The sequence below is a fragment of the Gossypium arboreum genome, chromosome 6, assembly GCF_025698485.1.
Source record: "Gossypium arboreum isolate Shixiya-1 chromosome 6, ASM2569848v2, whole genome shotgun sequence".
In the NCBI taxonomy this organism is placed as follows: domain Eukaryota; kingdom Viridiplantae; phylum Streptophyta; class Magnoliopsida; order Malvales; family Malvaceae; genus Gossypium; species Gossypium arboreum.
This window is the reverse complement of record NC_069075.1, coordinates 4319891-4346258: the sequence shown is the minus strand read 5'-3', so window position 1 is coordinate 4346258 and position 26368 is coordinate 4319891. Positions and strand designations below refer to the sequence as shown.

At 33.5% G+C, this 26368-nt stretch overlaps 2 protein-coding genes across 4 annotated transcripts; one reads left to right on the top strand and one right to left on the bottom strand.

The window, feature by feature from the left end:
* The first annotated feature begins 3715 nt into the window (after positions 1-3715).
* Positions 3716-12167, top strand: LOC108486788 (chaperone protein dnaJ 10-like). Of its 3 annotated transcripts, none has more exons than XM_017791024.2 (10): positions 3716-4103; positions 4341-4400; positions 6004-6086; positions 6212-6371; positions 8864-8993; positions 9185-9343; positions 9920-10098; positions 10513-10593; positions 10702-10863; positions 11691-12167. In XM_017791024.2, exons 1-10 carry the CDS (start codon positions 4017-4019, stop codon positions 11772-11774), a joined length of 1185 nt encoding a protein of 394 aa, XP_017646513.1. In that variant the 5' UTR covers positions 3716-4016; the 3' UTR covers positions 11775-12167. The 3 variants fall into 3 exon arrangements, with proteins under 3 accessions (XP_017646513.1, XP_052885802.1, XP_052885803.1); XM_053029842.1 differs by having other exon boundaries at positions 5994-6086; XM_053029843.1 differs by having other exon boundaries at positions 3747-3763; positions 5994-6086.
* A 7578-nt stretch (positions 12168-19745) lies between these two features.
* LOC108486620 (acetyl-coenzyme A synthetase, chloroplastic/glyoxysomal-like) lies at positions 19746-26368 on the bottom strand. The gene is made up of 18 exons (XM_017790762.2): positions 25909-26368; positions 25604-25750; positions 25323-25478; positions 25114-25236; positions 24824-24992; positions 24262-24344; positions 24065-24166; positions 23895-23983; positions 23697-23787; positions 23194-23307; positions 22725-22801; positions 22547-22625; positions 22325-22393; positions 22071-22246; positions 21889-21945; positions 21299-21389; positions 21096-21194; positions 19746-20266 (listed from the first exon to the last, which is right to left on the bottom strand). Exons 1-18 carry the CDS (start codon positions 26251-26253, stop codon positions 20081-20083), a joined length of 2253 nt encoding a protein of 750 aa, XP_017646251.1. The 5' UTR covers positions 26254-26368; the 3' UTR covers positions 19746-20080.

The following is a 26368-nucleotide window of genomic DNA, read 5'->3' as shown; positions in this document are numbered from 1 at the left end:
AGAAACGATGCAAAACCAACAGCCTCGTTGTACCTCGACAAAGTGGACTTTGGGCTCTGAAAAATACTTTTGAAGGAAAACCCAATTGAGGAAAAGGGTTTGGGTTTAAGTTTAATAATGATTGATTTGATTAATACTCAAATCTAATAACAGTTAATTAAGTCAATTAAATCTTAGTTCAATTGACATTGGCAATAATACATGGGTTCGAGTATATTGAGGTATATTATTCTCTTATTTAAGTGTTGGGAGGGGTTATGAATAGTTTTAGATATTGTATAAAAAAAACAAAAATTAAGAATTGTAATGCTACACTCATATGAAAGGAAGTAAATAAAAAAAATTAATTGAATTAATTGAAATTAGGTTAATATATAAATTGGCCTCTAAATTTATCCAGTTTTACTTAATTGGTTTTTTATTTTTATTTACTTAGTTAATTCTTGAACTTGTATTCCATCAACCAAGATGGTACCTAGCATTACTAGCTAATCCGGTAGTGTCACATGGTAAACATAAATGAAAATAACATAAATATAAACTATGTTTACCACTAGATGTTTTGAGAGGCTGCCATATGACACCACTAAATTGGCTAAAAATGTCATGTTAACACCAACTAATAATGTTTGTGTGTAAAAACTAACTTGATTGACGGAATACAAGTTCAAGGACTAATTAAGTCCAAAAAAAAAATTTAGATACCAACTAGGTACAATGGATAAGTTCAATGACCAAATTATATATTATTCCTAATATATATTAGACTTATCTATAATATATTGTGATTATAGTCATAGTCTCGTAGATACATAATATATTATTATTAATTTCAGTTAACTATCCAATTTCGAACTAAATTAATCGATGATTGAAACTTAAAAAAAAAAACTCTAGTCAATTTCCGACCGAATTAAATTCGATGATCAATCAATTAACTAAACTAATTCAATTCGATCGGGTAATTCGATTTTAAGCGAAGTTTGCATACTCCTAAGTTTAACAAAGTAAAAGTTTCTCAAATGGGTAAGTAATGATGATAATTCATATTATGTTTTAAGAAATTAGATATCTCTTGAAGAATAGAGATTTCCTCGTGATTAAAGAATCTATATGTTTTTAAGATTCCATCTCCAAACTTTAGAAAGATCATAAAACCATTGAAAAGCGAAAATCATAACCACATGTGCTCCTCAGCTGTGCACTCTCGCTCATCGGCGGCCATGGTTTTGCTCCATAGTAGTTTTAACAGGCATCCTTAGAGTTGGAAGATAAAATCATAAAAATGTTTCGGTTCTTTAACCGCGTCCAAAGAGGACAATACCAATTTGTTATTGGTATTATACACCACCAAGTAGCGGCTCTAAATGCAGTGTGTATCTTATCAGCAGTTGTAAAACTCATTCTTTAAGTCATTTATTCAAACAGTTCGTGGATGCAAAATATATACAATGTGATCAGTACCAGTTCTTTCATGGTAAAGCATTTAAAAGCCAATGCAAAAAGGATACTTACAGTGAAAAGGACAAAGAAACCATACTTTGCCATTCCTTCAGAGAAGCCAAGCAATATGTTGGGAATGAAAATGTAAAACAGAATACAATTGCACCATGAAAAAGGACTTGGTTTAATTATGCTCTTGGTCCCTGTACGCTTCAGACTTCTAAAATTTAATCTTTTTATTTTTAGTTTAAAATGATTAATATATCATTTGATATCTGAGTTTAACACTTTTTTTTTGTAACATGGTACCTCTATTTTTTGTCCAATAAAGAATTTGTATTTGACAAAAGTTATACAAAAAAATAACAGTGTTAACTTTTAATGTTATCTTCAATACTAAAAATCCTATTATCTTTAATACATATATCATATTGGACAAAAAAAACAAATGCAGCCCGTTCTTAACATTTTTGGAGTCCTAGAAGAAATAATAAATTAGGGTACCTTTTGAAAAAAATTATAAAATATAATACAATAAAATAAAACATATACTAGTAATAAAAAAATTGGAGCTCCTTTTATTTTTTCTACCTACAATGAAGTATCGATCGGAAAACTTAAAAGATTGAAGAGTTTTTTTCCACATTAAAAATTGAAAAAAAAATTGGAACCCTATGCGGTAGCACTCCCAAACTACCCTCAGGGCCGGGCCAGCACAAGTATCACATTAAAAAAAATATATATCAAATTCAAGTATCAAATTATATATTAAACCTTTTAAAATTCTAACTCTTATTTGTTTTATTTAAAAATTTAATCGTTTTTCAAAAAAATAAAGATTTAATCATTGTTAATGAGCACTTGGTACTCTTGTGTTGGATAGGCAATTAAATGCGATGTGTTTAACTTATTTATTATCTCCCGTTATAGTATTTAATTTCATCGTCACCGTTATTTTTATACTAATCGCAGGTAAATGTATTGCTCATCCAAATCCACCTTAATTAAGGTGGATGTCCTAGAAGGCTCGAGATAAAGTGAATTAAATATATATATTTTTTTTACTTTTCTATCCTTTGATCTCTCCGATGAAAACACAACAAACACATTTCCGTATTGGTCTATTTGTCTTTATCTTTGTTGAATCAATGCCTGCACGCTGCGATTAAATTCCATTATTGTACTTTATTTTTTATTTCCTTGCAATAATTTCAACATTATTCTACTTTTTTTATTTAATCGAATTTTTTTATTATATTAATTCTATTATTATTATTTTTTTAAAAGAACTTGGACCAGTTTAAACTTAAATTTCTATTTTCTCATTGAAGATATCCCCAAGGCAGAGTCATGGCTGAGTCGGACCAGGCCTGTGGATCTAAGAAGGTCACCTGAATTTTATTTATTTTTATATTTTAATAGCAAAGGGTGATTTCAATAAATACCCTCAAACTATGGACTACTTTTAGATTAGCCCTAATTTTAAAATGCCAAAATTATACATGAACTATAGTTTAATGTGCAATTATATGCATGAAATTTTGATTTGATCCAATTCTCGTAAATTATTAATATCATTTTATGTTTATATATTACATACGTCAATAATTATATTTTTCAATATAAAAAATTGATGCATTTATCCCTTTAAATGTGTATGATTAAATTAAAATTAAAGTTTCAAGTATTCATTTGAACTATAATTAGAGTTCCAAGTGTATAATTACACATTAAATCAAAGTTAATGTATAATTTTGAGATTTATCCCTATTTTTGCCAATCTAGCCATCAACTTTGATGTTAAATACCAAATTGAATTTGACGTGTCAAGCACATATCGATTAATTTGTCAAAATATAAAAAAATTAAAAATTAATCTAGTTGGATAACATTGTTAAATCAATGACTTGAGAATAAACAATTCAACAACTTATATGCATTAAATTAGAAAAAAATCATGAGCGCAACACATTATATGAAATAAATTAACAATATCAAGAGCTGAAGTTCATGTGTCTGTAAACTACAAAGACTAAATTAAGACAAAATAAAATTAAATAAAAAGCTAATTTCTCAATTTTTTTTAAAAAAATCTGAAAATTAAACTGACTGAAGTGGTTAAATGAAAATAATCCTTTAGTTTGAGGGTTCAATTGTAACATTTAAAGTTCAGATACCAATTTGAAATTCAATTCGTAATTGGAGGGGCTCTGATGGAATTAAACCAAGAATAAAAGAAAAGGAAATAAAAATAAAATATAATAAAAATGAAAGTGACTAGGCTGCCGCGGGCAGAATCGGCAATAGTCAACGATGAGAGGTGTGAGCCTGCGCGTGGAGTTACGCCAAATACGCGATTTCATTTTATTTTGGAATATTTCTTCTCCAATTTTTCCCCTTTTCTTTTTCCAACGATTTCGCATTGTTTTTTCATTTTCATTTTTTATTTTTCTTTCTCCCATTTCAAATTTTTATTCCGATCGAACACCAAAATCCTTTTTTATTTCCTTTTCACTCTTTTGAAAATTTTAATTGATTGATTAACTGTTGCGAAGTTGAGTTCTTGATCGGCAATGGTGAAAGAAACTGATTTCTACGACATTTTAGGGGTCAGCCCTTCTGCGACAGAGTCTGAAATCAAGAAAGCTTATTATATGAAGGTTTTTTTTTTGTTTTTTGTATTTTATTAGATTGGATCATCTTTTTCAGGCTTTTTTTAAATGATTTTATGTTGGTAGATCCGTTTCGGGTTCTATCTGGTTGTAAATTCAGAGGTTCCCAAGTTTCCCTGTTCATGCTACATTTTTTATTCAGTTCTAGTATTTTCCCCTTTTTTTGGGATGAGACAGTATGACGCTCTTCAGATGATTACTCTTCACTTTCTTTTTTGTATGTAGGCACGGCAGGTCCATCCAGATAAAAATCCTAATGATCCTCAAGCAGCTCAGAATTTTCAGGCAAGTCCTTACATTTTTAAATGTTCAACACCTAAACAGGAAAGAAATGGAGAAAGAAAATGATAGTTTAAATAATGCTTTATTGTTTTCTTTGTTGTTTAACCTTGGCAAAGTTTAGTTTAAATAATGCTTTATTGTTTTCTTTGTTGTTTAACCTTGGCAAAGTTTACATCACTTGTTTAATACCTTTTCTTTTAGAGCATAACTAGTCAGGCCTCTGCTTGGAGAGTGAAATTGAATACTATACTCTTGTGTAAACTGTGGTTCCTTTTATCTGCTTTCTGCTTAAGTTGTGTGCTTGTGGCCTTCAAGATAGAAAATTCTGCTTTAAACATCAAAACGAAGTTCAATTTCTGCACAACTTCTTTTTTCGACTTTGACCTGTTACAGATTTTATTATCTTGATTGAACCTGAATTAACCATTTTCATCATCCTGCCGTGAAATTCTTAGTTGTGTGCGATTGTTATTAAATCACTTAGGTGGTGTTTGGTATGGGGTGATTACTCCAAAAACCATGGTGATCTACGCATAGGGATAGATCATCATGTTTGGTAAGTGCTCAATTATCTTACGTGGCAATGGTCTTAGATCACTGAGAGTGATCTGATTATTGTCTTGGAGGGTAATCTATTTCCCATCTAATAGGGTGGGAAAATTTTATCACCGAAGTGAAGTGTTATGTTAAATTTACTATAGCCAAAATTAACCATTTAATATTTAAATTGAAATTTTACTTTCTCTCAAAATTATATATATATTTAAATAATTATTGTATTTTCAAACCAATATCCATTTTACCTATTTCCAAACTGAATGTAGTGTTTTCTTTTAACTTTATTATTATTATATATAACATATTTTTTTGTTTTCTTTTGTATGATTTTAATAGATATAGTTTTATTTTCTAATGTTTTCTTACATTATATAATTATAAATATTAATTTACTTATCAATAAATATATTTGTTAACTTAATAATTTAATGGTACTTCATTATAATTTATAAAATAAATAAATTATTACTAATTTTATTTGAATAATATTAAAACCATTAACATGTGTAATTATTACGATATTCATTACTGGTTTGGTGCTTTCAACAATATAATATTTAATTATTATAAAACCAACCACAATGATCTTTAACTCCTAGTTGTTTAATTAATGATTGTTATCCAAACATGGTGATTTAAATCTCTAGGGACGAGATCACTCTTGTAATAGTGATTAGGTTACCATGGTAATATTGCAAATCATACCGGACACTACCTTAAAGCTGCTTGGCTAAAGAATAGTGATCATGTATCTTAATCCTAGTGTTCTTGTAGAAGAAGAACAACAGCAAGCATAAGCCATTTCTGATTATTTCTGATTATTTGAGGTTAACTTTAATTAAAACCATATCATCATATCCTAAAAAGGACCCAAAGAGGGAAGATGGAAACTGTTTAAATGTACAATTATATGGGCAGCCTTTTGAACATTATAAGTCTTAGGTGCTAACTGCTCTACTCTGTCTGTACTATTTTCATTGAGTCTAATAATGGCCTTGATATTTTTTATTTTTTTTTGAGAATTTTTATTTTCTTAAGTTCTATTCAGGTGTTGGGAGAGGCTTACCAAGTATTAAGTGATCTGGCACAACGACAAGCATATGATGCTCATGGGAAAGCAGGAATCTCAACGTCAGTTCCCTATTCTTATTCTATGAATATATGAATTTCAAGGCTCATACACATTTTTATCAGAAAATTGAAAGAAATATAATATTCTTCCATTCTATTTGTTTGATGGTTTTGTTTGCTTGCAGTGAAGCAATTATTGATCCTGCAGCAATATTTGCAATGCTCTTTGGTAGTGAGCTTTTTGAGGAATATATAGGACAACTTGCTATGGCATCAATGGCCTCACTAGACATTTTCACAGAGGGGGAGCAGTTTGATGCTAAAAAGGTGCAGGAGAAAATGAAGGTAAAAATACTAATCTAAGCATGTAGATTATAGACTTTTACTAAGAATTTCAATTGTGACAGGGTGAGTGATTGAAGGAAGTAATAGGCAAAGAGAGGTTTATGTCAATAAACAGTGAATTGTCTTTTGCATTAGTTGTAATTCCCCAATTGTTGAATATAGAATTGGAATAGGTTTTTCTAATGCAAGATAGTTTTCAGAATTGACTCATAGTACTTTCACCTAGGCTAGGCATGAAAATCTCGGGGGATCAAGTATTTTATCAAAGAGAAACTGGTTCAAACCTGATGCAGGACTACACTTGGCTGTGTCTGTGGAGGACAAATAAGTTGTTAGAAATAAGGTACAAGGTATATGAAATTTTAGGAGAGAAATTAAACTACAAACAGAAGCATTTACTGCAGTGAACTAAGCAGGACACTCATAGAGAGAGCACCGTAATAAATGCAAAGATGAAGCATCTTTTACCCAGTAGTGAAGGGCTTGAACTAAGATTTCTAGATGGATGGGATGATGTATTAGTGCCTCTAACACATAACTTAAATGTGAGAATTTGTCCTCTGAAAAGGAAATATTGAATGAATTGATCGTACATGATGAGATTTTGCGACTTCTGCCCCTTGTGAGTAAGATATTAATCATAAGGAAAATGGAATTTCCAGGATGACTGCAAATCCTACTGTTGAGAATACAAATTATTGTTGTGCCCAAAAACCGGATTTTGGTTGGAATCATTAGCAGAACTAATCAAACGATTCTGTTGATCCATTCGAAGAATTAAACGTTTCACAATTAGTGAGCTGAATTTATTACCATAACCCTGATTTTCAAAAAAAATCTTTGATTTATTTAAGCCATGCTTATGAGCAAGTGCATAAATATACTCCAGAAAAATTAGTGGGTATAGGGAATCGTGTCGGCGGGATCTATTTAGTTCTAAATATACTTGAAATTTCTCCATTCAAATTTGATTTGAACCAAAGATAGGGGATCTATTCGGTTATTAAATGATACATAGTGCGATACAGTCAAAACAAGGTATTATAGTAAGAAAAGAATAGATACCTCAGAGACAGGCGGATTCATCAATGGATTCTCTATCCCATCTTTTGCCATCTAATTGATTTATGTTCGTTATAGGATAAGAAGATGGTTAGATTGCCACTATTATTTTTAAGGGTGATAAATGGTTGAAATTCCTCCATTTCAAATTCGATTTGAACCAAAGATAGGAGATCTATTCGGTTATTAAATGATACATAGTGTGATACAGTCAAAACAAGGTGTTATAGTAAGAAAAGAATAGATACGTCAGAGACAGGCGGATTCATCAATGGATTCTCTATCCCATCTTTTGCCATCTAATTGATTTATGTTCGTTATAGGATAAGAAGATGGTTAGATTGCCACTATTATTTTTAAGGGTGATAAATGGTTCAAATTCCTCCATTTCAAATTCGATTTGAACCAAATATAGGGGATTTATTCGGTTATTAAATGATACATAGTGCGATACAGTCAAAACAAGGTATTATAGTAAGAAAAGAAAAGATACCTCGGAGACGGGCGGATTCATCAACGGATTCTCTATCCCATCATTTGCCATCTAATTGATTTATGTTCGTTATAGGATAAGAAGATGGTTAGATTGCCACTATTATTTTTAAGGGTGATAAATTGTTGTCTGCCTTGTATCTCACCTCTGTCAACTTATTTGTTGTAATTCATAGATACGGTAGAGTTGTAGATAGGGGAAAACTAATTTTGACTTGACAAGTTTTCCAAAACCACCTGATATTTTCTAGGTGACACATACATCCATTTCATGTTTTCTGTTTTATATATACATTGGATTGGGGTTGTGGTCCTACTTATTTTATGAAAAGGCTCAAGGGATCTAGGTCTTGGTCTGTTAGTGTTTTTCCCCCTTTACCAATTTTGGAAGAGAAAGGAAGCGGTAATTGTTACTTGTTCTTTATTCTTTATCAATTTTAAATGAAAAAGAAGTATTTTATTAAATAACTAGGCTAAATCATATGACCCTTCTAGACCTCGCATTGCAGGTGACTTCTTGTACATGGGCCTCCAACTTAGTACAATTGTCTAATAGTCAATGGTAAACAAAACCTTGTTCAATCCTAATTGGAGAGGTTTGAGTACATTTTTGTCTCACGTTTTTGTTCAATCCTAAACTGTGGGAGTAAGCATGATATATTTGTCTCTATTCTTTCTTTTTCAATGTGAAATTGATCAACTTAATGTAGATGATTATTCTCAGTGCAATGATGAAATTTTTTTTTGATGGCATTTTGTAAAGATAATTATTATTATCCCTTGGCCTCACCACTTCCTATTAAATTTATTCTGACTCTTCAGTATTGTAGCACCAGTGTGAAGTAAAACAAAATCTTTTAAGGGGTGGTACAAGTATTTACTGTTGCTTGCTCTCTTTCAATGTACCAATCACTTTCTATGCAAATGCTTGTCTACAGGTTGTTCAGAAGGAAAGAGAAGATAAGCTTGCACAATTATTGAAAGATCGACTAAATCAATATGTGCAAGGAAACAAAGCGGACTTTGTTAATCGTGCAGAAGCTGAAGTATCAAGACTCTCTAGTGCAGGTACTATGCCTTGTTCTCTTGGTGTGTATGTTGGTGTGTGTATTTTTTCTTGTATATCTATTTTCCAGCAATTCAGCAATTCTTAATTTAGGATAGACACATTTGCTTTGTATTTTTTGTTTTCTCAGTATCTTTTTCTTTTGTATAATTTATTCCGAGTTGTGATAGATTTTTCCATACATGTTTTACAGCATATGGTGTTGATATGTTGAATACAATTGGTTACATCTATGCAAGACAAGCAGCAAAGGAACTTGGAAAGAAAGCTATATACTTGGGTGTACCCTTCGTTGCTGAATGGTTTAGAAACAAAGGTCATTTTATTAAATCCCAAGTAACAGCAGCAACAGGTTAGTAAATGCTGCAAACTTCAATGGTTTGTGCACAATAATTTTGATTTATTAGTAGGTTAAAGTACTTGAAAGGCCCCTGTATTATAGGGACTGGATCAAATCAGTCCCTCTACAATTAAATGGATCAATTTAATCCCTATATTATGAAAAACAATCAACTAAGTCTAAATTGTAACATAGTTAACATTTACTGTATAAAAAATGTCCTGAAAATTATTCTTTTTAATTGCAGTTCAATTCCAAACAAAAGATTTCATTTATAGAAAGATAAAAATTTATAAATATCAACTTTGTTAAACAGTATATAATTTTTTTAAACAATAAATGTTAATTCTATTCCAATTTGGACTTATTTGATTCTTTTTAATAGTAAAAAGACTAAATTGATCCATTTAATAATATAGGAACTAATTTGATCAAACTAAAATACAGGGATCTCCCAGGTACATTCACCTCTATTAGTAATTCGATTGATTTTCTACTGCTAACTTCAATGGTGGGTCATCTTTTCAATCCATTTCAAGAATAAATCAGTTGTGCTGTTTAATTATTTTTCTTCCCTTGTGAGTGTAGGTGCAATTGCTTTGCTTCAGCTGCAGGAAGACATGAAGAAGCAGCTTAGTGCAGAAGGAAATTACAGTGAGGAAGAGCTTGAGGAGTACATGCAATCTCACAAGAAACTGATGATTGATTCATTATGGAAGCTTAATGTAGCTGACATAGAAGCTACTCTTTCTCGTGTTTGTCAAATGGTTGGTTCATCAGTCTCTTATGGCTCTTAATAACACTGGTTTGGATATTTGTTGGTAAAAGTACCATGGAGGCCCCTGTACTAGGAGTCAGATTGCATTTTGCCCCTTCTACTGAAAATATGGGCAAATTGGTTCTTGTACATTGGATTAAATAGCAAATTGGTTCTTTCTATTAAAAATTCACCCATTTGTGCTGTTAAAAACTGGTGCAGCTCATGGAATAAACAGATAATAACACATTACGGCATGCTGATATATAGGGATCAGTTTTTAATGGATAAAATTTTAACAGAAATTTGCTTTTTGATCTAACATACATGGACTAATATGCCTGTTTTTAGAATAGGGGCCTCCATGATACTTTTATCGATATTTGTTGTATTTTTGTTGTAATCTATCAAACCTTTGTTTTAGGTTCTCCAAGATCAAAAATGCAAAAAGGAAGAGCTTCGAGCACGAGCAAAAGGGTTGAAAACTCTTGGTAAAATCTTCCAGGTGTGCCTATGCATGTTGTTTTTCATGTTTTTTGACTTTTTCCCTCTTATCTTACCATTTTCTTCAATTATTCTGAGCTTTCTTGGAAATGCTATGCTATGAATATAGAGTGTCAAGTCAACAAATGGAAATGAGAGTGATCCTGTGCTAGGCAATAATGCAAGACATAAATTGGACGGAGTTGAGCCAAGTTATAACAGTGGTTCTCCAAATGTATCAACAAAGTCCTCAACCCGGGATGAATTATCTCCTTCTCCATTGGCACCACAGGTATGGTTATTATGCTGATTGATAAATTCTTTCCATATGATGGCCATAGCTCTTGCTTTGGGTTTGATATATTAGTTGTATTGTTGTTCAAGACTAGCTGTTACCTAACTGAGTTATAGTCATGCATTGAAAAATATTTTTCTTTCTATAATTTGGACAACTGGGGTTGCATTTAAAGGATCTGAGATAGATTTTAGGTTTTCACAAGGCTGTAACTAGTTCTACCATGTCATGTATAATGGTAAAAGTACCATGGATGCTTCTATACTAGGGGTCAGATTATATTTTGCCCCATTTACTAAAAAATTAGGTAAATTAGTCCTTGTACATTAAATCAAAAAGCAAATTGATTCTTTCTGTTAAAAAAATCATCATTTTCTACTGTCAAGAACTGATGTGGTTGATAGAATAACCAGACTACTACACGTGATGTGTCATGTGTACCTCATTCTAACATACAGGGAACAGTTTTTAACAGAAGAAATGAATAGTTTTTTTAACAAAAGGATCAATTTGCTCTTTGATCTAAAGTTCAAGGATTACTTGCCCTTTTTTTTAGTAGAGGGGGCAAAATACAATCCGACTCGTAGTATAAGGACCTCCATAGGACTTTTACCCCATCAATTGGAGAGGACTCTAAAATCTAATCTTAAAAGCATGCACAATGTAGAATTTGGGTTCTAATGTTGGAAGCAGGCAAATATTGATCTTAAGTTTTAATACTTTTCTTACTCATCCGTATTGCCGCTGCTCTTGCATGGTTTAGCTATATATGTATATGTATATGTATATGTATATTCTGAGTTTGAAACCATTTGACATTGTAGAGCCCATACGTGGAGGCCCCTCACTTTGTTAATGCTCAATTGCCGAGGCCAACAGCACCGCCTGGTGCACAAAGACATCCATGAATTACCTGAAGAGATGGAGAGGCTTTGATTTGTAAAGGTATACGCTTGTATTATACAGCTATATCATCTTGTATCAATATTGTGGGTGCAGCTACAACTGGCAAAAGGTTTTTTGTTTTTTTTTCAAATGTTACATCATTTAATCATGCATACTTTTTTTGTGTTTTGAGAGATTTCAAGAGCATATCCCACCCCCATAGTGAAGCATGCCTTTTATGATCTTTGTGACAGATTAGATCTCTATAATATCATATGGTAATATATATATAGTTTTTTCCATTGTCATACTGGTCTTTAATTGTAGTTTGTTTTTTTCATTTATGTTTTGGTTTAACATGTTAATGATTTGTATATATACCTAGTTTTGATATGGATATATTCAATTTTTTAAAAGGATTCTTTTTGTGTATTTTAAATGATATATCTTGGCATTCATGTCTAAATACGCATATAAGTTGAGTCACTACTTTTAAGTTGTTGATTAAGTTGGTGTTTTATTTGAGAAATATAGAAACTCTTAAAATATTTTAGCCGAGTAATAATTTATATTAGTGATATATATGTATATATATTGGATGAATCTTTTTTATCATAATAAACCCACCACTTATAATACCCTTAATCATGAAGTTAAAATAGAAAATGTTATTATTGTGGTGTTGATACTCTAAAAATACTACATAGCAATATTAGTGTAGTTGAAACTTGATGTCTTCATGAAAATGGAAACCATGGGTATTATTTAGATGTGTTCAAGTAAGAAATGAGAATGTTAATGAACAACGTTGCATATGAGCCTCTTTTTTACCATATTGACTACATGATCTATCAGCAAACTCCATCTGCAATTAAAAAAAAATCTATACTAATTGTCATAAGTTTGACTGATTTTAGTGCTTCGAGTTTAGAGATGTTAACTCAGTTCATGAAATTACAAATGAGGACAATGTAATTATAATCTAAAAATTAAACAATATATTTATGTCTTCAAATTTCATTTCATGTTAAAAAAAAAAAAAAAAAAAAGGAACATTATTTAGAAATTCACTATTTTTCTTGTCTTTCAAAACCTGAAAAAACTATTTCTACTTTCTTTTGAAAAATAACAAAGAGAACTACCTTTTCTTTTAAAGAAAGGCATCATTTTACTTCAAATATAACCTTCAATAATAATTTTTGGTTAAATGCAACTATTAATTTTTGTAATGTAACCAAGTCATACATTTTTTAAAATTTGAAAATTTAGTCCAACTTAAATGGTAGTAGTTAAATTATGCTATTAGTCTTGTACTATGTGTAAAGTTGTAAATTCAATCCATATTTTCAATCAAATCATTTTTTTTTTGGTGAATTAAGCTAAAGATTACATATTCATAAGTAAATTGTTTCTAGTATTTTCCTCTTTTAGGACCTCTTGAATCTCCATATGGGGAACTTCAAACATGTGCAAACCTTATCTTGCTAGTTTTCCTGGGCACATATGTCAAGCACCACTTTTCTTCAATTGCTAGAATTCGACGGATTCACTTAACCAGAGCAGAATTTGACCCTTCAGGCAACATTAGCCTTGAGGTTGTCAGATTGGATGATGACTTCATTGTATCCTTACTTTTGGAACAGGTTTAAACCATTTAATATGCCCCAAAACTCAACAACAAAGATTGAACACTTCCTCAAGTAATGATTATACCCCAAGATCCAATTTTCTTTTCCATCATGTATTACTCCACCTACAGCAGAAAGACCAAAACAAGAGTGAACAACACTATCAGTATTGAGTATTGAGGGAAAAACACATAACTGATCTCGGTTGAATAGGAGTCTATTGCGGTTCCATCACCAAATCTTTCTTGTGGACTGAATAAAATTGTTTCGCCCAGCTATAAGAGACATAAATAATTTCCTCTGGATTCATAGATTTTCCTTGGAAGGTGAACAAGTTTCGATTCTTCCATATGCAATAGAGAATTAGTCCGAAGAAGCAAGCCCATGTTGACTCTCTCATGCTGTTCTTCGACTGGACTTGCAGATTTGAAAGTAACCATTCCAAAAGATCGCCATTAAAAAACTATTTTTTTATTAGATGGAAAAACTTGATTCTAAATATCTTTCGCAAACAGACAATCTCTAGGAACATGTAAAGTATCCTCAGTACTATGACCGCAAAGGTGACATGAATCATCTTGTCCAATCCCTCTCTAGACTCTTTTAGACTTCATTAAGAGTTTTTTTTTTTAAGACCAACCAGATAAACTGTCTAGCTCTTTAAGGCCCTGGTATTTTCCAGACAATGTATCAATTGTCATCCCTTAAACTCCAACACACCTCCTTAAGCATCCCATAGGCACTTTTGACTGAAAAGACTTCATTTGTTCGAGTCTAAGATAAATAATCCAGCTCGGATGACTCTATGAGGGGAGGGACACTAATGATACGTTGCTATTTCTTCTAATAACCATACTTGGAACAAATCAAGGTTCCACATGTCATTTTCCATTCTTATATTGGACACTTTACAATCAGGAATAATATTCACATGTCCAAGGACATGATTCATTAAAGGACCCATGTTAGGAACCCAAGCATATTCCCAATAGTGAATAGTGTGTCCATCGCCCACTAACCAAATCATGTTATTACGTAACAAAGGCCAAACCTTAGCAACAGATTTCTACATGATGGAACATCTACTCCTCATGATGCAAGCAAGTATACTTTCAGTTAATCCATATTTTGCTCTGAAGGCCCGAACCTATAAGGCTTCAGTCTTAGTAACAATACTATACCCAATTTTCACCATAAAAGCTTTATTTTGATCGCATAGGCGACGAATCCTGAGACCTCCCTTTGATCTAGGTTGACAAATATTGTCCCATCCAACTAAAGCTATTTTCCTTTTTCCATAAGAAGTACCCCAAATAAATTTCCTTGCCATTTCTTCAATTGAATCATAAATACCTTTAAGGATAGATTGCATGATAGCTCGGAATAGAAAGCAAAACAGTTTGTGCTAAAGTGACCCTCCCCGTAAATGAGAGCTTTTTAGCATCCCAACTTAAAAGACAATTACGAACTCTTTCCACCAAAAAATCTAAAATACTCTTTGTAACTCTTTGGTGAAAAAAAGGAGTCCCCAGATAATGTCTTTGATTATTAACCTCTTAAAAACCAAGGGTATTATTAATCTTTCTCCTTAACTCCTCCTTAACACTAGCAGAATAAAAGACGTTGGTCTTCCTGGCATTAACCTTATGACCCGAGAGTTCACAGAAATTACCCAAGAAGCTTTTGAAAAGACCACTATGCTTCAACTCAACTTTACTGAAGATCACTAAGTCATCTGCAAAGAACAAATAAGAAAGATTTGGCCCTGTGCGTGATAATTGGATAGGACTCCATTCTTCAAACGAAATGGCCGATTGAAAATGATGTCTCAACCATTCCATACATAGAACGAAGAGATAAGACGATAAAGGACATCCTAGATGAATTCCCCTTACCGGCTTGAATTTAAAAGTTAGAACTTCATTTCATAGGGCCTACATGATAGAGGTCGAAATAGCATTCATAATAACATGTATTAAAGAAGAAGGGATACCTGCTGCTCTATGAAGTCCCAACGCACCTTATCATAAGCTTTCTCCAAATCAATCTTGACAACCATCCATTAGAGATTCTTTTTGGACCTCATGGAATGTAGGGCTTCCTGAACAATGACGATGTGATTGATAATACTTATGTAACAACTTAAATTTCAGTGGTGTCGGAACAGTGATTCGAGATCTCTAAATCAGACGAGTGAGATTAGGAAATTAAAAATAAAATAATACTTAGAAGTCAAGTGAGGTATTAGAAATATTTTTAAACAGGTGGAATTAAAATTTAAAGAGAAATTATTAAATAAATTGAGTTGAAAACGAGGTATCGAGACCTTGATTTTGTAAAACCGAGCCAAAATATTTTTATAAATATTTATGGAGTGTTAGTAATGTCGTATTAAAATATCGTTAGAAAATTTTAACGTTTGGGTAGTCAATTAAATAAAAAGAACTAAATTGAAAATTGTGTAAAAGTTGCTAGAAGGATTAAATAACTCAATTGTCAAACGAGGAAGGACTTAAAGAGCAAAATAGCCCAAGAGAGATATTTTGGGCGGCATAAGCAGCGAAAAATCATAAAAATTGATGAAATAAGGGCAAAATTGAAATATTGTAAAATTAACTAAATAAAGATAGGACTAAATAGGAAATATCTAGATTTCTCTTTATTTTTCTTCATTTTCATCAGCCAAAAAAGCCATAAGAGGGATTTCTAAGCTGGTTTTTCATAATTTTTGCATCAAATGAGTTAATTCTTGCATTTTTTAGTTGTAACAGCCTAAATTTCAGTGGTGTCGAAACAGTGATTCGAGATCACCAAACAGGTATTAGAAATATTTTTAAATAGGCGAAATTAAAATTTAAAGAGAAATTATTAAATAAATTGAGTTGAAAATGAGGTATCGAGACCTAGATTTTATAAAACTAAGCCAATTCTCACTCGTCGGATTTAATGATCTCGAATCACTGTTTCGACACTACTGAAATTTAGGCTGTTACAACTTATCCCCACTATGAACCCCACTTGCTCTTGGATTATAAGCTTTGAAAATGTACTCTTAAACCTGTTCGCAATGAGCTTCATAACCAATTTATATAACACTGAACAAAAGCTAATGGGTTTAAATTGCGTAAGGTTTTCAGGATTAGAAACTTTTGGAACTAAGATAATAAGGGTATTATTAAATTCTGAGTTTTCCTGACCCATTCACAAATAACTCCTCTTAAATTATCCCATTGATTCTGAAAGAACAAAGTGTAAAAACCATCACTGCCAGATGCATTCAGTAGAGCCATATTGAACAAGGTAGTCTTTATTTCTTCATTTGTGACAAATTTCGCAAGAAAGACGGTGTCTTTGTGATCAACTCCTGGAAATGTACTTGGAGGCATATTTCCCAATGGTCCTGGAACCTCTTTATAGAGGCTTTGAAAGAAACTAACTGCTTCAGTTTTGAGGGCCTCAAACCCACTCCCCATTTGAGTTATACAAAGCAACTAATTTATTGAAATTTCTTCTTTGTATTGTACGTCTGTGGAAATACTTGGTGTTGCGATCCCCTAACTTTAACCACTCACATCTCGATTTTTGTTTCCAAAGCATCTCCTAATAATGCAAGTTATTATCAATCTTCTCCCAAACCTCCAATTCCTGTTGAGCTAGAAAATTGGACCTAGTAGAGTCCATGACCCGTTGTATGTTGGAGAGCTTGTGAATTAGCTGCCTTTTACAATGATTAATGTGACCATAAACGCACTTATTCCAATTCCTGAGCTTATCGGTGAAATCAGCTAACGTTCTAGTCATGTCTCCATCAAATCTCCAATTGTCCCTTACACATTCTAAAAAATCCGGTGCTTCAACCATCTAGCTAAAAATCGAAAGGGATGACCTTTAGAAAAATTAGAGGTTGACTGTAAATTAAGTAAAAGCGGCGTATGATCCAATTTAATTCTTGGGAGGTGAGTAGAGGTGTTCATGGGACAGGCAGGGCTCAACTAAAAAATCATGCCCATTTATTAGACCCGAGCCTAGCTGGGCCTAAAATTTTGGAAGGTGAGTAGAGGTGTTCATGGGCCGGGCCGGGCTCAACTAAAAAATCATGTCAATTTATTGGATCCAAGCCTAGCCGGGCCTAAAATTTTGCCTAAACCCGAACTGAATAAAAATACTTAAACTCGGGCCCAGCCCGGCTTGCATTAATTTCTTATATTATTTTTATATTATTTTTAAATATATATAATACATCAAATACTACTAAAAACATTAAAATAAATATTTCCAAACAAATTAAAAATAAATTTTAAAAATATGTAGACTTAAATAACATTAAGATAAATACAACTTAACAAGTAAATGTCTCTAAAATAATAATAATAATTAACAAATGCCTTTTAAATAATAACAAAATTAACAATAAAATAAGTTTTATACAATATCTAAACAATAACAAAATAGTAGCAACATAATAGTAAAAGCGGTAGCAAAATAGGGAGAAAACAACAAGAAAATAACATTCAAAAATAATAAAAAAATGCAGATTTTTTTGTCCTTTAGTGAATTTAGGTCAGGCCAGGCCTGAGCTAAAAATACCTTACCCGAGAGCCGGCCCATTTTTTAAACGGGTCTTTTTTTTTATCCAAGCCCATTTTTCAGGCCTATATTTTTGCCCAAACCCTCTCACATTTCAAGCGAGCCTTCGGGCCGGTCCGGGTAGCCCGGCCCATGAACACCTCTAGAGGTTAGTTACCAAGCAATTTGAAAAGGACTCCATCCAAAGCCTAATCAAGTATCTCAAAAAGATTACATCAAGTAAAGGGAAGACCTTGAAATCCCAGATCATGTAGTTGAGCCTTATCCATAAATTCACCAAAAAAGGGGCAACTTCGACCTTTTTTATCTTCCGAAGAAAGAATGGCATTAAAATCACCAATGGCCAACCATGGACATTGCCCCACCGGAATAGAAAGGCTCAGATCCCTCCACAAAACTTTCCTTTTCTGCTTATCAAGACTACCATATACAAAGGCAAAAAAAATCAATTGAGAGTGGAGAAGCAAATGCGAACCAGAATGAATTGAGGATGATTACCCAACACCTTATCATCAATAGATTTTTTCTAGTCTAACTAAATACCACCAGAGAAGCCAATCGCTTCCACTCGATGTGATTTCTCCAGACCCAACTTAGCAATAATAATATCGACTTTAGACCCACTAACTCCAGGCTCAAGAAGACTGACTATATCCGACTTATATTGGTTGCTATACTCTTGAAATACTCTTGGAAGATTAACATTTGCGCACCATGCATATTCCAAGATAGAATAGAAAAATTCATAATAAAAATTAAAAAAGAAGGAAAGGAGAAACTCATCTTACTATCGATCATGGATAGAATTATCCAGTCGCTCTCCTTCTGCCATCGACAAATCATTATCAACATATCCATCCAATTCTGACGAAAGAAGATCCACTGCCATCTTCACAGATTCAACGAAAGAAACTCGCGAGTTTCCGGAAGTCCTGAATTTATTACCTGGACCCTTTAAAGGTTTTATTTATTTTCCACCCTCCTTTCTGGCCGGGCGCTTTAACTACACTCCCCCCATTGCTCTTCATATTTATACAATTTTCGAAAATATTTGGATTGCCTCCAACCTCTTCGCCTAAAGGTTTCGGTTGGGTGTTCTTTTTTAATACAACTGCTGTGTGATTTGTTGCATCCAGTACACCTTTTACCGCCACATCAATTACAATTGCTTCCTCAAAGGTGGGGATAAAATGAAATAAATGCTCCTCTTGAAACCCAGTAGAATTTGAAGGAATCATATTCAATCAAATCATTTTTAATCCTTAATATTTTTCGAATTTTGAAATTTGTCTTGACGCATATAACTAGTTAAACCTATTAACTAGCCTTTTAAGGAGTAATATATGAAAATAACAAGTTGACATAACATTATACATGATAATATATTTGCTGTTTTTAGAAAATAATAAAACTTAGTGAATTTAATTTTACCATTTGATTAAGACAGAAATTTTAAAATCCAAAAATGTAAAAATTTAAAATCATCAAATTAACACTTACCCATAGTAAATTTCTCCTACTTTTGTGGGTACCTTAAATCTTTAATTGTTGCTAAAGCTAAGATGAAGGCATTTTTGGCAACTAGAATAGAAGATTTTATATTAAGATTGTCTGGTAGATTCGTCATGTCAGTTAAATTTATGACAAAAACATGAAAAACTTATTGATTCAACTTCATGAATTAAGATGTAATATTAATGATCCACAACTGTTCACAAAGCTAGTTACATATAGGCCATAGGGACGAATAGCTGAAAAGGGCAGGAAATTTCAGCCTCATTTATTAATTTATTATTATCATATCACCATATTATTTTTGAAAGAGTACAAATGTACATTAGTTTACATACATACAAAGATTTGGTTGGCCGGGGCCCGGAGGGGGGGGTTAGAAAATAAAAATATCAATATGGATGAAGCAACCTCCAAAGATGAGTAAAAAAAAAAGAGACAAATTAAGTACTTAAAAATCAAACTAGATGAAGCTATATAAGCCATCAAGATAAAAAAGAAAGAGCCAGAAAGATACTGAACTCACTGTCGAAATGGGAATGATATCCAGCAACAAGTTGGTTCTTTGACCAGGTACTTTAGTGTGTTTTTCTGTTTCAGTTTCAGGTATCAGCAAGTTTAATAAGCTGGTCTACTACGCCTGGATCGGCTAGTGTGCTTGTGTCTCCGAGTTCATCCAACTGTCTGGCCGCGATTTTCCTCAGAATCCTCCGCATTATCTTCCCACTCCTTGTTTTTGGAAGGGCAGGTGCCCAATGTATTTTGTCAGGTGCCGCGAATGCTCCTATCTGCAAACCACCCACATACACCTTTTAACTAACCAATGTTTAACTATTCGGGATGTAAGGAAACCGGTAGCTATGGCTACAGTTTAAATTTTTGGTTCAACTGAATGGTAATGGTCAAAGCAACAAAATTTGAAAACTATTTGAGATCATAGCAAATATCTTTTCAAGGACCACACTTCCAAAAGTGCAAGGCTGACTAGGAACTAATATGGGTTTAAAGTACTTGGGAGGTCCATGTACTATAGGGACTGGATCAATTTAATCTTTATACTATTAAAAAGAATTAAATAAGTCCAAATAGTAACAAAGTTAACATTTAATATATAAAAATTATTTTTTTTGCAATTGTAGTTCAATTCTAAAAAAAAAGAATTCATTTACAGAACTATAAAAACTTTCAAAATATTAACTCTGTTAAACAGGAAATGATATTTTTTAAACAATAAATTTGACCTTATGCGATTCTTTTCAATAGTACAGTGGCTAAATTGATTTATTTAATAGTAAAGGGACTAATTTGATCAAGTCCATATAATAGAGGGACTTCTCATATACATTCACCAACTAATATGTCTATGGTGACGGTGTAGATCATCTCTTAAAAAGAAATAAGGATTAATCTATTACATGTTTCATATTTATATTCTACATATCATGTAGGTTAAATACGAGAGCTCCTAAGCATAAGCAAGCAACAATTTTTTTTTTCTTTTCCTTTTTTGCTAGTTTGTCAGCAGACAAAGATTATGCTAGTATCAACAATTTCATCAAGAAGGTGCGTTAGGTTAAGTTTGTCTTTTTGCAGCAACCCATAGGAATAAATTCAAACCTGAGTTCGCACGGTGAGTATAAGGCTCTTTCTGAGTTCTTCACTGTAAGAAATGCCTTCCACTGGAGTTACAAAGGCATATATGCCCTGCCCTTTAACCTAAGGGCAACGGAAAATGAAAGCTTAGGATTATGGACCACAAGCATGTCTCTTGGCTACTTGATATATAATTCTAAAATAAATGCATCAAGACCTTAGCATACCTGGTGCTCAACACCAACCACAGCAGCTTCTGCACACTGAGGATGAGAAACTAGAGCAGATTCCACCTCAGCTGTGCCAATACGATGCCCGCTGCAAACATTGAGATAATATCACTGACAGGCAATAGAAAAGAAGCAGATACGGAACATTCAACAGGCTGGCTAGTTTCCAGATAACTGAGGAACTTTATTAAAATGGAGGTGAAAGTACCATAGAGGCCCCTATGCTTAGAGTTGGATTGCATTTTAGCCCCTCTACTCAAAAAATGGGCAAATTAATCTTTGTATGTTAGATCAAAGAGCAAACTGGTCCTTCTGTTAAAAATTTAATCCATTGTTATTGTTAAAAACTGATCTCTGTACATCAATATAAGCTACATATGGAACACCATATGGCATCAGATCATTCTGTCAGCCACACTAGTTTTTAACAGTACAAAGGGATGAATTTTTTAACAGAAGGGACCAATTTGCTCTTTAATCTAACATACAGAGACTCATTATGACCATTTTTTGAGTAGAATGGGCAAAATGCAATCTAACTCCTAGTATAGGGGCCTCCATAGTACTTTTACCTTAGAATAGAATACCTGACATTGATAACATCATCAACTCTTCCAGTAAGCCAGTGGTACCCATCCTTGTCCCTGAAAGGAAAACCGCAACAAAGAATAAATGGATATAAGTATAGGTGTAGCTTAGAGTCAAATTCTCTATGCTAGTAAAAAATGCAAACCAATGAAACAGCAAATTCAGGGTTATACCAACATACCTGCTGCATCCATCACCAGTAAAATAATATCCAGGGAATGGCTTAAAGTATGTTGTCTCATATCTCTCATGGTCACCATACAGAGTTCGAAATGCCCCAGGCCATGAGCTTTTCACACACAGGTAACCACTGCACTCACCATCAAGCTCAACTCCTTTCTCATCCACTATGACAGGCTGCCGTTATACAATAAGAAGAGATTAACGAAAAGGAAAAGAAAAATACTAATTTTATATAACAGCAGGGTGTTAAACCTGAACTCCAAAGAAAGGAAAGGTTGCAGAACCAGGCTTCTGTGGCCAGGCCCCTGGTAGAGGAGTAATCTGCCAGTTAAGATAAGAAAAACATATCAAAAGTTGAAATATCATGTAAAGCAGAGAAAAATTAACTAAATTTCCAGGTGAAAAATACTTATGAGAATATTTCCAGAGGAGATGCTCCCAAAATATGTAACATGAAAAAAGAAAAGTACTTACCATAAAGCCACCTGTTTCTGTTTGCCACCAAGTGTCAGAAATTGGGCACCTTGACCCTCCAACTACATTAAAAAACCACCTATAGTAACCGGGACCCTTTTAGGTGAGAAACAGTTTGTTTATATATAAAAAGAGAAAAGAGGCAAAAAATACAAAGAAAACTTATAAAGTTGAGAACCTCCAAGCACTTGGATTAATAGGCTCGCCAACACTTCCAAGGACACGAAGGGACTTCCTTGAGTAGCGTGTAACATACTGCATAGTCAGCAATAGTGATTATCAATTTGGAAATACATCAAGAAGAACTCCAGCGATGGTTTTCTCCAAACACAACAAATGATCTTTGCAGGCCAAAGGATATTCTCGTAGATCATTCAAGTAAACTTTCATTCCAGAATCAAAGAAAATGACTGAATGCTTGCAAAACTCAAACAAGTTCCTTTCTTTATTACTCCTACTTAATTTTAGACAGCAATATTGAATGAAAATTGAAGACAAAAGTAGATTGGAGCTGTGGAAATTATGAAGGTGAGTATCAAATATAAAAAATAAATGAAGCAAAATAGAAACAAAGAGCTCTCTTTATTCAAAAAATCTCTGATAAACATCCCGAACCCAAGATAAACAAGATTAGAGAAATAGCTTGCCTCATCACCATCACGCATGAGAGAGCGCACCAAGGTAGGGGCAGTGTAGAAAATGGTCACCTTGTATTTGTCAACAATGTCCCAACATCGTCCAGGATCAGGGTAATTTGGGGCCTGCAAATTCCAATAGGACATGTTGCTATCTACTGACACATCTATAATATATTCTAACAAAAATATTTGGTTTAAATGCTATAACAATCTGGCAGTTAGTGCTTATTAATGGCTTGTCAAACCTAGTTGCTCTCTAGATAAACTTTCAGAAACACCATGACTTAGTCAAACCTTCCATACACCATTATGTTTCTTCCAACATGTTTTAACTAATCCAAATTAGTTGCCACTTCTTTTGCCTCCTTAGTCCTCAATGACAATCTCAGGGAACCAAAAATTACAACATAGACACTATCCGTGTGCCAGATGTATATAAAACTAGACTAGTTGCCAATACTGGAAGCTTATAATTTCTTTATCGGTGTCAAATAGGAATTGTGAACCCTTACCCCCTCATACAGAAGAATTGTAGCTCCATTAAGCATGGGTCCATAAGTAACATAACTGTGCCCTGTAATCCAACCACAGTCAGCTGTGCACCTAAAATCAAGCAAAAGATGTTAACAAAGACTTGGCAACAATAGAATTATAAACAGCAAGAATTTATAAAATTTTAAGAGCACCAGGGTGCAGAGTGTCCAAAGTACCAGTAAACATCAGAATCTTTGTAGTCAAATGCATATTTGAATGTTGTAGCTGTGTACACCATATATCCTCCAGTTGTATGAAGTACACCCTTTTGAAAGTTCATATTAGAGCATAAGAAAGGAAAATGAGAAACTATGTAAAATATTTCAACCAATCAAAATAATTATACCTTTGGCTTCCCGGTACTCCCACTAGTATACAGCAGAAAAAGGGGATCTTCTGCATCCACCCATTCAACGTCACAAGAAGTTGGATATTTTGGGACAACATCCTAGAAAAGGTATGAAAACGTCACTCCATTGTAAAACTACGGTTACTGAAACCAGGAACCATCAAACTTTAATAATTTTCTGTTTTTACACTAACCTCCCACCATATATCTCTTCCTTCCTTCCATTTAGTCTTTTCCCTCTTCAGTGCCAATTGGTTTTCATAGGTTAAGCACACATCTGCACAAAAGAAGATATCAATATAGATAGAGAGCATACGAGTCATAAAAATAATCACATTAGTGTCACTGGTGATAGTAATCAGCAGAGCAACATAGCTAAAAGTTAAAGACTCAGCGACCTGTTAAGCATAAATCATGCTCTACATGATGCTAAAGATCTGGATATGTTAATTTAGATCTGACAAACACATGGAACTCTCCATCAGTTATGTGAGGGCAGTTGGCAACCACCTCCCCTTTGGATATTAAAACATACTGAATGAATGCGAAGGAACAGTAGAGCAAAGAAATACTGTTGTACTAAAAGTTTCATTATATAGAAAATAAAACTTAGGTTAAAGATAAGTGGTCCATTGTATAGCACTAAGCAAAAGTTGATGAGATTAAATGAGTTCCATTTGCCCAGTCTAAATATGCATGAATTGCTATGGAGGAACCCATGCTCAAAAAATTAATGATTTCTTAAATTTTACCAACCTACAGAGATCCCCTTGTTGGCAGAGTCAATAAGGGCAGCATCAACAATGTCCTTGAGGAAGATGGTCTTAGGACCTCTTTTAACAGCATTACAAGTAATAACAACTTTGGGTTTGCAGTCCACAATTCGTTGGGCAAGAGATTCTGAAGAGAACCCAGCAAAGACAACCTGAAAGTGCAATGGGGGTGGGAATTCGTCTAATGATAAAGAAGAAATTAGCAAAGTAATCTCTTATTGTTTGTTTGACATTGTTCATCCTTTTTCATGTGCAAAAAAGGGAGTCATGTACCGAGTGAACTGCACCAATGCGCGTGCATGCAAGCATAGTAATAGGGAGTTCCATTAACATAGGCAAATAAACAACAACAGCATCGCCCTTTCTAACACCAACACTTTTCAAGTAGTTAGCAAGCTGCAAACAAGATGCAACAAATCAAAAGTGATTCCAATTAACAAAACCGAAAACATGCAGCGAATAGTACAAAAGCTGAAAGAGACCTGGCAAACTCGTTGGAGTAGTTGGGAATAAGTTAAAGTAGCATCAAAGCCAGGTTCATTGGATTCCCAATAAAGAGCAATTTTGTCTGCAAGTCCAGCATCAATGTTTCTATCTAAGCAATTGTAACACACATTGGTAATGCCGCCTTTGAACCACTGGTAAAGACCAGAAACAAAAGGAACAGATTACAGTTACATAGACCCAAACGTTAAACTAAACAAGAATACAAGACCAAAAAAAGAAGACATGCTAAAAGAGAATGAATGAATGAATGAAAGACCTCGATCTTGATATTCCCCCTCCTCACATCGAGATTCTCAGAGTAAACCTGATCTCCCCATCCTTGTTTCCAGTAAAACTCCGATGATGCAATGCCTGACCAAAACCCAGCCGGATTTTCTATCGATGCTTTATACATTTCCAGGTACTGATCTCATATCACCCACCAGAATTGCCAATTATACAACAATCACGTAACCAAATCATAAGCTAATTTACTCAGATCAAAGCTAAACCGTAAAAGCCATGATCATATAACAATTCAGTATTAAGCAATATTCAATTCAAGGAACAATGAGAAGAAACCTTTTGCTGAGAAGGAACAAGAGCCTGACGAGAAAATTCATGGCTAGGGAGAACGACGTCGTCCTCTTCAGAAGCAGGAGCGTCACCCAAAACAACGGCCTTCAAATGAGAGATCTTGGCTACGGCAGAGGAAGGCAGAGAAGCAGTGGAATCAGCGTGGCGGAAATGGTGGTTGTGGTTGTGGTTGTGGTTGTTGAGAGAGGCCATCAACAAGAGTGACCCGCCGGCACTGTCAAGGTGAAGAAGAGGCAAGCGATGGTTGAGGCGGGATATTTTATAGCGATGTTCAAGCTGTGGAAGTAAAAGAGGAATGATGGGGCGGGGGGAAATGCTGATGCTCTTCATTTTATCTTATAGTTCAAGCTTAAAGCTTTGCTATAAAGTTATAACTTTTCCATTATGTGTATGTATTTGTTTACTAGGAGACTTTTGCTCTACTTTCTATTCATATATATAAATG